The sequence below is a fragment of the Camelina sativa genome, chromosome 18 (genome assembly GCF_000633955.1).
Source record: "Camelina sativa cultivar DH55 chromosome 18, Cs, whole genome shotgun sequence".
Lineage (NCBI taxonomy): Eukaryota > Viridiplantae > Streptophyta > Magnoliopsida > Brassicales > Brassicaceae > Camelina > Camelina sativa.
The window spans coordinates 14,426,508-14,439,174 of NC_025702.1; the positions used below are offsets into that span (position 1 = coordinate 14,426,508).

At 32.4% G+C, this 12,667-nt stretch overlaps 2 protein-coding genes across 2 annotated transcripts; one reads left to right on the forward strand and one right to left on the reverse strand.

Annotated features, from left to right (window-relative positions):
- On the forward strand, positions 8,797 to 9,380 carry LOC104763484 (uncharacterized protein At4g04775-like). Its single transcript, XM_010486849.1, has 2 exons — positions 8,797 to 8,818; positions 8,905 to 9,380. Exons 1-2 carry the CDS (start codon positions 8,797 to 8,799, stop codon positions 9,378 to 9,380), a joined length of 498 nt encoding a protein of 165 aa, XP_010485151.1.
- On the reverse strand, positions 9,653 to 10,522 carry LOC109130507. Its single transcript, XM_019240097.1, has one exon. The coding sequence runs from the start codon at positions 10,520 to 10,522 to the stop codon at positions 9,653 to 9,655; it is 870 nt and encodes a 289-aa protein (XP_019095642.1).

Consider the following 12,667-nt stretch of genomic DNA (forward strand, 5'->3'; position numbering starts at 1 on the left):
CCCCCCCCCATGATTTTATTTCCATAGATAATGTAAAAATTGCTCTGATTTTTTGCATATACAGTAATGTTTAGTACGTAGATTCCATTCCATGTCAAATAGTTTCAGTTTGATGATTAATATCTTCATATTTACTAAAATAATTATTTAGGTTGATCAATGATTTTGACCCCAAAAGAAAGGGTTGTGATTCGGACTAATGCATACATGATAACATGAACTTTGATTAACTCACTGAATTGCATAGTTGAAGATGCTCTGTTATTACTGTTAATGTACATTCTTTCTTTTTTTTAGTCATAAAGTTTATCAATGATAGAAATTATAAACGACTATTATGTGTTTTGACATGAAATAATCAGTAATGGGTGTAGAACTGTCAAAAACAAAAACAAAAAAGTTTTAATTATTTATGGAAGTGGATTTCAGTTTTCACGTATAGCCTTGTTAGAAGAACATTGCCGTGCCTAGGTCTAACGAGCTTAACATTAGAGATTATTTTAATATATTTTATGAAAACTCAATAAATATTAAAATTTAAAAGTCTAATAAAATAAATATCAAAAATTCAAAATTCAAAACTATAAATTTTTCACAAAAAAAAATCTAAAATATTTTAAACATAATTATTCTTTTTTCTATTTCAATAAACTCTTTCACAAACTTCTCTTAATCTTTTTTTCCTTCTGTTTCACGACCGAGTAAACTAATTGTAGTTTTCCAATTTAAAAGTGTTTTAATATAAATATCAATGAACCAATAATCTCTTCATTTTTATTATCAAAGAGTTTTAATATCCATGAATCAATTAAAACATCACTTTTTATTTTGGTAATGTATTGAAAAGCAAATAAGTAACTAGATGAAGACAAGCATATATTGATAAATTTGTTGATTAGATAATCAAGAATTTTCGGGACCAGATGGGTCAACACCAAAAGACGAAGACGACTCAGCAGTATCCGACCTACCTTGTCGTAAAAGCTTCCAAATTATTGCGGCAGATGCTTTGATGAGTTCGAAGACCTCGTTTACGGAGAGTGATTTGATGAGAAATATTGCAAACTTGGTGAGGTTCCGTAGTATGAATCTCTCCTCTTCCAAAGAGACATTGACAGCTGCGTGGTCGTTGTGTTCAGTGTATTGCATAAGAAATACTATTGCCTTCAGTATGTTCAACATTACCGATAGCTTTTCATCTAAACGGACATTTCCGTTCCGCAAAATTTCTGAAAGATAGAAATAAATTATTACAACTACAATTAGTTTACTTTGACCAAAACCGTAAATATATTATCAAAAAAATTCCAGTTGAATTATTATGAATGAAAACAATAACAATATTGTGAATCAACACGTAAATATGAACTCGCGCATCGCATTATTTAGTTCGTCAACAACTTCGGGCTCATCCGGCGGCATCGCCTTCTTCAATATCTCAACCTCATTCGGCGTGAGAAGTTCCCACCCTAAGTTTTTTTTTAAAGAAACGTAGCAAAATTAATGACTGAACCAGTTAAACATTAATTTTAAGAATTTGGAAGTTAACACAACGTTAACTATTATAAAGAAAGGAGATTAACCGATTAGACATTTTTGAATGGCACTGAAAAACAGAATCAATGCATGGATGTACATGTACATACAGTATAATGATATAAAAATTTCGTATATATAGTATTGTGCTAACTTGATTACCGAGATTTTGAGCTCCCAGTTCCATTGTTTTTCTGTTTATCCTCAATTTACTTTTTTTTTTTAAATTTATATGTTATGATTCTGCAGAATAAATTGAGGAAGAGGTGTGTATTTTTATAGAGGAGACAATGGAGGTTGATGACTTTATGAGACTCATGACCTTGTTATTTATTGGAAAAGATATCAAGAAAGATAACGTTCAGATTTTTTCCACATTATTCATTCACACGAAGGAACCTAAACGACGTAGTAAGAATATGATATCATATTCAAGTTAAAAACATGCCATACTTATATTTTCCATATAAACGACGTAGCATATCAGGAAAGTTAATTATTCTTTCCTTTCAATAAATATATATTTCTGATTTAGCAAAAAAATCTGAATGGTTGACATTACACAACCGTACTTGTTAAATAATCTTAAACTATGTATCGTGCTACACCACAGAACAAATATTTCATATAAGTTTTAAATTTGTAAACTGATTAAAAATTATATTAATTTGGGTACTATAACATAGATACTTTATTTTTCATGTAAATTATAAAAATAAACCCAGTCGTGTTCATTTTAAAATGAGAAACACGTCTCGTCCTCTCTAATCTCGTTATGTCTCAACCCATCCCGTCTCATCTTGTCTCGTCTCATCCAGTCTCTTCTCATCTCATCTCGTCATGTACCTATCATAATTTTTGTCTTATCTTCGTTCTCTTTTAAATAATTATTCGTGAGACAATATTTACTAAAAGAGATTGGGTAAGATATTTAGACGGAATACCAGAGTTATTTTTTTATATTTAATTAGTTAAAATTATCCAAAAACATTATATTTTTCAAAAACTATATAATTGTTTTAAAAAATACCAAAATTTTCAAAGTGTCCGTTCCAAAGTTGTTAATTACCTGTTGTAGAGTCAATTCTTATCCAAATTTTTCAAAGTTTGACAATTGAATTTATCTACATATATTTTCTGATTTGTACTTTTATCTAAAATTCATGTTTCTTTTTCTTAAAAAAAAAATCGTTCAATATATAGTTTTTCATTATTCGAATTACCCGTTTTCAGTTTACGTATACTATTTCCCATCTTAATACCATCTTACTCGTTTGTTAGTATGTAGTATAGTTATTATTTTTGTGTTGATCATTGTTTTCATTCTCTTTTTCATATTAGGACAGTTAGTTAAATACTTAGCATGTTCGAATCAATGTTCTATTATCGGTGTTAATTAACCTGGGTAAATAATTTTCCAATAATATTTTTATTTTTAAAAAGAATGAATGGCTTAATTCATAAGTGGAATACTAACAATTCATTTCCAAATTTAATATTTATATTTTCTGTGATAGACAGAAAAAGATAAAATAATGAATTTATGTAAGGACAGCTCTTTGTTTTTAAAAAATGTAAAGATTAAAATTTTGGAATTTTGGTGAACTTATATAGCCAAAGCAAAAATTTTGTTATATTAACAATATTAACATGCAAAGTTTTTACATAACCTTTATTTGTTAATTATATTTTAAAATAATATTGGTGTTAAGATGTTTATATGTTAATCCAATATTAAAAAAAAATCATTTTAGTGTTGTTCGATGTTATCATTTCCCTTCCCATTAATCGTCAAATTTTTGTAGATAAGAACATTACAAAACTGGTTACATAAATTTTTGTCTACATTTTATATGATAAAAAAATAATATGAAATGAGTTTATGCGTGAAGCTTGCTTTTGTACACAAAACATTACAAAAACAGGTTACACAATTTGTCTTCTACATAAAATTTTAGACAAAAAGTAAAAGAGATCAATTATATAGAGTAGCATCGATGGTGCTAGAAAGACACAACAAAATGATATTCAATATGAACAAAGGATTACAATAGTAGGGATATTTGTGAACAAAGGATTTTGTGCTAAACAATATAAACAAAGGATTTCATGAATGATATACTGATTGTTCTTTTTTGTTGCATTAGTATAACAGAAATATTATCATTGTTTCGCTTTATAAATGAAAAGAATCCAAGGCTCCAATTGGTGACCAATATTTAGGAAAAGAACGAGGAGGAATATCACATTCATTTTTATTCCACAATTTTTTTACCATTTGAAAATAATATATTTTCCTTTACATTCCTATACATTCTTCAAAAAATAAGGAACAATAGAACAAAAATGTTCATCTCCAAAATTGATGAGGAACAAATGGAACAAAAAAAAGAACAAATATAAAAATTTGTTCCTATTAATTAGATACTAATTATAAAGATTATACTGGATTTCGATTATTGTAAATTTGTGTACTTGGAAACGATTAATCCCTCCTATTAATTAGATAACAATCCATAAATTTTGAAACGGTTGAAAAATATATTTTAGTTTCAACTAACATGATATATGAGGGAGGTTGTATGTTGGAATTCAATTTTTTATATTGAATGATTGCGAGATCTTAGGAGTATTAAACTATTTATTATGTTGCTATATTTTAGGATGTAAATGTAAAACAACCTTATTTGGTAAGATTCTGTTTGATTTGATTAAACTGCGGAATTTAACAATATTCAATGAAATTGGTCTTTCAATTTTAAATACTTGATTACCAAGTCAGAGATAATTTCACTAATTAGTAGAATTAATTATAATCATAATCAATGTAAATAATCGACATTTATGGAAATATAAATTTTTTGAGTTCGAAATGATAAAGAAACGAATTAAGAAATATCGTTCAATTTTAAGAAACTTTATTACCAAGTCTATGAAAATTATTATTACGATTATCACTATTAATGTAAACAGTCGGGTCGAAATTTATGGAAAGAAAATAATTTGGTCGAGATTTATGGAACAAAAACTGGAAAGAAAATAAAATAAAAATTTCCTACCATAAATAGGTATCAAAGTGAAGACCTCTTAATGGAACATTTTGTACTTTTGACCACTTGACCATTACTTCATTTTGCAAAGTAGAGTGGAAATTAAATGTTTTATTAGTACCAAAAAGGTGAAAAAAAATTAAAAAAAAAGTTAGATCCGACCCGGGATCCACGTGTTTATCCGTTTAGGATATAAAAAAAATTTCGTCTTTACCCTTACTGAAAATATATTATTTGTCTTGTTTTCATTGGCATAACCTTGTAGTTTCTTACAAAACAAAGGTTTATTAGTTAAACGACTTTACAAATAATAGTAGGGATTGTTTGGAAATAAATAATAGTATAGAAAAAATGAGAACCACTTTTAAAAGGAAAAAAATCTATAAAAATCTTTAGTTTTTTTTTCAATGTTGTTGTATATATCTGATCTCTATTCTATCCATGGGATTTTTAACATCCTAAATTATGTACTTTTTGTTGGGATAAGCTTGAAAGAATCTTGAGTTGGAGGTTAGTCCTAATCCTAAGAGAGTTATATTTACAAGAGATAACGATCAAGGTATATCTAGGAGATATCTAAATATAAGTGTTTCCTAGTAGGATAGGATTAGCAAAGTAGTATATAAAGATGTGTTGAGATGTGACATATGAGGTTTTTGAGAGAGTTTTCTTAGGTTAATTAAGTGAGTTATACTTTATAAATCTTGTGTTCTTAAACAAATCTATATTCTATACTTTTAAGGATGATGTTTCTCTTTTATAATTTTGTTTCTATATATTTAATATAAAAAGTATACTCGTCATTATATAAAATGCTAAAGGATCTAATCAAAAAAAATATATATATATATATATATATATATAAAATGCTAAAGGACGTAAGAAATTGCTAAAGAAAAAGAAAACCATACATATTAAAATTATATAAAGCTTGATATCCGTATGCCAAAAAGAAAACCATACATATTAAAATTATATAAACCATAAAGGAGGTGGTTCATCATGGTAATAAATGCTAATCGGCTAGTGAAAGAAATTGCTACAGTTAAACTATATATATCTATATATATTTTTTTTAAACTATATTTTTTTGTTTTAGTTTCATTATTTAAAATACTTTCACTATACTTTTTAATTACTATTTGTATAAATAAATGTTAATATGTTGAAGGCTCCGGAAACCAAGGACGGGCCTGGCTCGAGGCGGCATTATTAGGCTGAATCAGAAGGGTTCTGGCTCTGGTACATCTGAACAAAGTCTCCTATAGGCCCAGCATAGTTTTTACCCCGGCGAGTCGTTTTCAATAGCGTCAAGATATCTTCGGACGGAACGTTTTCATGCAAATACATCAGAATCTCCTTTGCTATTTCAGATTCGGTGACCGGATCTGTCAGCAGCTTATTGTTTCCGTCATCAGCTTCGGTGCGGTTGGGATCAGCCGATCCTAGTTTCAAACAGAGACAAGATATTAATGTTTTGACGTAAAATTCAAACGATGTCTATATATAGTATACAATAATACAATCAGACATTTATCTAAAATAATAATAATACAATCAGACCATTCTTAGGTTTTCTTATTTACAACTACGAAGTACGAATGGCGGATAAAAGTCAAATTATACTATATTAAATATTTTTATTTATTACTATATCTGGATAAAGAAAATATTCGCGCTAAACAACAAACCGCGAGTGTTTTGGTCCCTGTGGCGGCGGCGGCGGCGGTCGATAATCTCTGTGGCAGCCTCGATGTATTTACCTCCCCAGCCAGTTTTTTTCAAGAAAAAAAGAATATTTTCTGGCGTCATCAACTTGTAGCAAAACCCACCAAGTTTCATGATATACTCCGAAACATTTCCGAATAAATTTGGCTGATCTGGTTTCAGGTTATTGTCTCCGGAAGGCACTAGTTCTTTTAAAAAATTATTAAAAACAAAAATATTAGGGATTTTTTTTCTTCACAAAGTAACGGAAAAATAACATATCTTTGCAAGTTTTGGAAATAACCCACTCTGATTAAAAAGACACGTATAGTTTTGTTCAAACTTAAAAATTTTATTTACAAAAGTACTTACTACATCTTTACAAAAAAACAAATCTTTTAACCAAACCAATTGAATTGTTTTATACGAATTACGAAAGAGGAATGATGTATTTTAATACTTATAGAATACTCATTCCTGAAAGCCAAAATTTTTGTTACGTAGTTATGTTATTTAATTTTGCAGTGATAAAACCAATAATTAAAATAAAGAAGATTATGTCATTAAGGTAATGAAAAACTATATATATAGTAAAGAGATAAAACAGTAATCATTTGAACCCAAAAAAAAAAAGAGATAAAACGAGAATCGTACCAGGCATGTAATCGTTTTGAGGGTCGAGGACGGTATATGCTTCCACGGCTTCTTGATCATTAGAACATACGCCAATGATGATCGTAATGGCCAAGAGTTGTGATGGACTGACCTTCTGGTAAAAGTATCTGCACAAGCTATTCCAAATACTTGCTCCTGTTACCTTTTCACTTGGCTGTTTTACACTCGATCCTAGTTTCAAAAAGAATCGATGAAAATTTAGAGGCCAAGCCCTAAGAGATACAATAAAGTTACTGTTTTCGAATGACAGGACAAAAAGTAACGTAAACTTGAACAGAAATGAAGTTAAACCCATCTAATGAATCAAAATTATCAAGAATGCAAAGAATACATCAATTCTTAATGTTTCTTGGTATTTCTAAAATTGTTCAGAACAAACTTTTAAACGGATTGAAAAAAAACATATGATTTCCTTTGAATTCCCAATATTCCCTTAAAAGGCACACTGTAGAATTTCATTTGCATTCAAAATCGACTGCCTTTCTATTGGTACGTTAACCACAAATCCCACTAACTAATTTATAAAATGCTAAATTAAACTCGAAGCCGAAAGCCGTAAACAATATAGTCAATACACTTTGTTTTAACATTAAAGGATTAAAGGAAACCTTTTATCGATGATAATCAGAACCAATACAACAATGGTGTCTCTCACTTGATGCCATTTTAGCTAGGCTTACCTACAGTAATCGAGCTAACCTGGTATCGAATCTTTCTTCTTATGTCCTCTTAGCTACAGCAATTGAGCTCATCTCATATTATCTAGCTACAGTAGTTCTAGTTTCATCAACAAAAAAAAAATTCCATTCAAAAGGTTAAATATAATAACTGATCAACCATTTTTTTTGTTTTTTGCATATATAGTAGTCATAACTTAGATTCCATGTCAATAACTAATTTCATTTTGATGAATAAAATCATCATATTTAATAAAAAATATTTACTGAAATAATTTTCTAAGGTTTATCAGATTTTGACCCCAAAAGAAAGGGGTCAATGATATGGTGGATTGTAATGCATACAACTTTGCTAAATTCATTAACATTGCATAGTTGAAGATGTTATGCTATGTTATTGTTATGGCAGTGTTTTGAAGTTTTACCCTTCCTTCGACTTTGATGATATATGTACATCGTTCTTATTTAGTCACGAAGTTGATAAATGATAGAAATTATACACGTACGATTATGTGTGATATGAAATAACGCGTGGAAGAAATGAGTGGAATCTCAAACATAAATGTTTATATAGAAATCCCCCCCAAAAAAAAAAAGTTTTAATGATTTATGGAAGTGGTAAAGGATTTCAATTTTCACATTTGGTATTGTATTTTCAAACTGTTATTTTTGGAATACCAAACGTGTCGAACTCTGGTGCGTGACATCATCATAAAATCCATAAATACTGTACACAATTACGGAAAAACGGCTTTTTTATACCTCCACAATAGTCTTGTGTTGAATTTATACATTTGACTATTGATCTGGCGTAAACATACATTATGTTGATAGATATTTGAATTTCATACCCTAACTTTGAAATCAATACCCCAAGTATAATTGTTGTGCCATAACATACAAAAACGTGTTTATCGACTAACTCTGTTAAGCTTCCGTTTAATCAAAATGACGTGGATTCCACGTGTGCGCGACGATCCAAACGACGTCCTTTTGGCAAAGCAAAGAATCAAAAATTTTGTCCAAAACGACGTCGTTTTTTATTTCTATCCAAAATCTTTCTTCTTCTCTCCCGAAACTCTCTCTCGCAGCGGAGGAACCCTAGAATTTGGGCGTTTTCAATTTTGAGTCGATCTGAAGTAGGTTATCGTATGTATTCATCATCTAGTTCTGGTAAGTAATAATTATTGTTTTGGTTGATTTTAATTATTCAATTTCGATAATATATATGCGAATTTTGATTTGGAAATTTGGCTAAGGGTTGAAAGCGAGCTACAATCGTCGTGGACAAGAAAGAGGGATACCTAGAAAATGTAGATGTGGTGCAGTGTCTGTAATCAAAACTTCAGAAACATTGAAGAATCCAGGGAGGTTATTCTATTGTTGTCCTTATGGCTCAAAGGAGAATTGTGGTCATTTGTTCAAATGGACTGATTTATCTATGGTGGAAGAGATTGAAGAGGTTGAGAGTGTTGTTGAGAAGATACAAGTAGATGTGGGAAGCTTAGAGAAAGGCTTACATGATGTGGAAGCTGAGATGAAGAGTCTAGCAATGAATAGCAATGGAAGTGAAATAGAAGGCATAAAAGCTGTTGCACAAGGATGTGAGAAGGAGATTGGAGAACTCAAAGCCATGATCGTTTGTTGTGAGAAAGAGATTCAAGCATTACGTAGCTTCAAAAATTTGATTGTGTGTAGTGTAGTCATGTTTGTTGTATATGCTTTAATCTTTTAAGCAATAAGCAAAACATGTCTTGACTTGCTACCAATGTTAATGGAGCAATATGTTTATGTAATGCTAATGGAGCTAAAATGCTATAAAGAGTGTTGTTTTAGATGATTCCATTTAGATGACAAAGTTTTAAACAACATCCGATTCAATAAGTAGACAAAAAACAAGCATCCTACATCTTAAACCATATACCAAAAAACCATCATCCTAAACATTCAATCCAAACAACATGATCCTAAAACTTTGAACCATCCTAATCATAAGCTATAAAACAACTAATCAGCAAGTGAAATCTGTGATGGTTGGCTTGATTGGCTTGGTTGACTTGCTTGACTTGGACCTTTCCCTTGTGCTTTCCTTGGCTTATAGCGATGGACCCCAAGATTAGGACAACTTCTTGCGTTATGTCCTACATTGCTACAGTTAACACAACGCAAAATAATTCCTGCTCTGCTAATTTTAATCTTCTTTGGTGGAGCGACATCTTCTACAACCTTTGCTTTCTTTTTCCTTTTCTTTGGAGATTCATTTTTGCCCTTGATTCGTTTTTGTATCTTTGTCCGCCCTTTAGTTGGCTCTCTAGGTGGTGGTTGAATCTCTGTTTCACCCGATTTTCTCCAGAAGTACATACCATTAACTCCCCTCATTGTCTCATTGTATTGAGCCACCCATCTTGATGTCAAATACCAGTCAGAGTTAACAAAATCCTCAGGCTTCAGATTCTTCCTCATCCCAATTACACGCAAGACATGACGGCAAGGAATTCCTGTCATACTCCACCTTCTACATGCACATGTTTTTGCATTCATATCAACCCTGAAACCATGATGAACATGTTCTGCCACCTCATAATGACCATTACCGCAGGGGATTACCTGACAATACTTCAAGTATCTCTGCTCTTCCTTAATAGTCTTGGCCACTTTCGGAGTATACTTCCCCTTGTGCTTTGCAGCCTTCTTTCTTCTCTTTTCATTTCGGACCAAGCATTGTCGCCTTATGGTCTCCAACATTGCTACCAATGGCATCTCTCTTGCTTTGTTGATAGTATTGTTGTAAGACTCTGAGAAGTTATTCGAGACATCTTCACACACTGATGTGTAGCCGAAGAAAGCACGACTACAGTTCTCTGGATTCTTCGACATCACAGCATCATAAACACCTTGATCAAACTTCTTCAGTTCTTCAGTGGCTCTGTTGTAGTCTGCGTTATTGAAACTTTTGGCAACAGCCCAAAATAGGTGTTTAGGCAGCTCTTTACCCGGATATGCTCTCCTAAGGTTCCCATATATGTGGCGTGCACACATACGATGTTCGACTTTGGGCAACTCTTGTTCCACAGCAATAAGCAGGCCCTATCATAAAAATAGTAAGTGTCTCAAACTCATATTTTAAGTATAATGTAGATTAGGAGAGTAAGTGTCTCCAACTCACCTTCTGCCTGTCTGAGATGAGACTAAATCCTTCACCATCTCCAAGTTGCAAGTCTGTTTTAAGAAGCTGGATAAACCATAGCCAACTATCTGTATTCTCTACTGGCACAATAGCCCATGCAACAGGGAAGAACTGGTTGTTGGCATCTCGTCCTATAGCTGCCAAGAGTTGACCTTTGACATCGTTCTTCAAAAAACAACCATCTATCCCAAATATGGGTCGACATTGAGCAACAAATGTCTTCTGGAGTGCTGCCAAACAGACGTAGAACCTGTCGAACTTCTCAATACCTTCATCCGTTCTCATTGTTCCCACTTCAATAGTCGAGCCTGGGTTAGAACTGACAAAAAAATAAGCAAAGTAAGAGATGAGAATCGGTTTCAAAAAAGTAAATGCAAATCTACAAAGAAAAACTTACTCAAGTAGCTCTAGACGGTAGTCCTTTAGTCTAGCAAATTGCTCATCATGTTCAGCTTGAATCATTGCCAATGCTTTTGTCTTGGCTTTTCTACATTGATCTGGAGTGACCACCAAGTTGTAACGGTCCTCCATTACTGCTTGTATTGCCTTCGGCTTGAAAGTAGGATCATTCCTAATGTCATCCAATACTAACTTAGCAATGACCCCATCCTTCACTACCTTGCTATACTTGTTTGGGACACATGAATGGACGTCATTGCAGTACATGACTTGGAATGTGTTAAGTTCTTTTTGAAAAGAACAATAAAGTCTGAATTTGCAACCACCACCAAGAGAGCATATGACTTCCGATTTCTCAGATCCCCATCTTGAATACTTCACATTAGTTCCTTCCTTAAGCGCATACTCAACAACAGCTTCCTTGAACAAAGGTATGCTGTCAAATACCTGCCCCAATCTTATCTCTCCACTGCCTTTTTTGTACCTAAGGTGTTTTTCGGATCCACCATCCTCATCATCTGAATTCTGAGGAGTGGCCTCAGAATCACAAGCCTCATCTTCCTCATCTTCCTCATCTTCCTCATCATCATGTCCTCTACCGAAACAATCCTCTTCATCACTACCTCTAGCAGACCAAGCTCTATCGTTGCCTTCACCATCTCCACCATCATTGACTCCTTCTTGACCAACTCCATTATCATTGTGTTCTTCTTCACCAGCTCCATCATCATTGTGTTCTTCTTCACCAGCTCCATCATTACAAATCTCATCCTTCTGCACATAGAGTTCTATTGATCTTGTCCACAGCGCAGCTGAACACATTCTCTGGAAACTATCGGATCCATCATACAACAACTTCAACTCTGAGAACATCTCGTAGGGGTATTTAAACCATATCCTTTGCCCAATCATATACAACCCAATCGACTCCACCATGTTTGTAAATATTGTCTCTGCCTTGCATTCAAGACTACAAGTCTCGCCTCCAACATATGCAATCACAGCACCATTGGCGACTTCAAACTTTCCATTATAGAAGATTATGAAAATTGGATCTTCAGGTCTACAAAAACAAAACCAAATATTGTTCAAAACCGAGATTTTCTCTAACACACACACACAAATCATACACAACTTATACAAATACCCACTATTATAACACATTTTTGATGCAATTACACAATAGAATTCAACAAACTATCCAATGCTAATCAATCGATGAACTATGAGGAATTTCGTAAATGATTTTTCGAAAATTACCGGTTTCGATCTCCAGGTGCAACCTCCGAACCACCTTCATCCCCGGGAATCATTGCCTTCGGCTTCAGATCGACTCGAAATTGAAAACGCCCAAATTCTAGGGTTCCTCCGCCGCGAGAGAGAGTTTCGGGAGAGAAGAAGAAAGATTTTGGATAGAAATAAAAAACGACGTCGTT

What these genes read in the sequence shown, in the direction of transcription:
- LOC104763484 (XM_010486849.1), top strand. Translation starts at nt 8,797, where the DNA reads ATGTATTCATCATCTAGTTCTG. An exon ending in GTATTCATCATCTAGTTCTG is followed by an intron (nt 8,819 to 8,904) that starts GTAAGTAATAAT and finishes AATTTGGCTAAG; the next exon opens with GGTTGAAAGCGAGCTACAAT.
- LOC109130507 (XM_019240097.1), bottom strand. Translation starts at nt 10,522, where the DNA reads ATGTCGAAGAATCCAGAGAACTGTAGTCGTGCTTTCTTCGGCTACACA.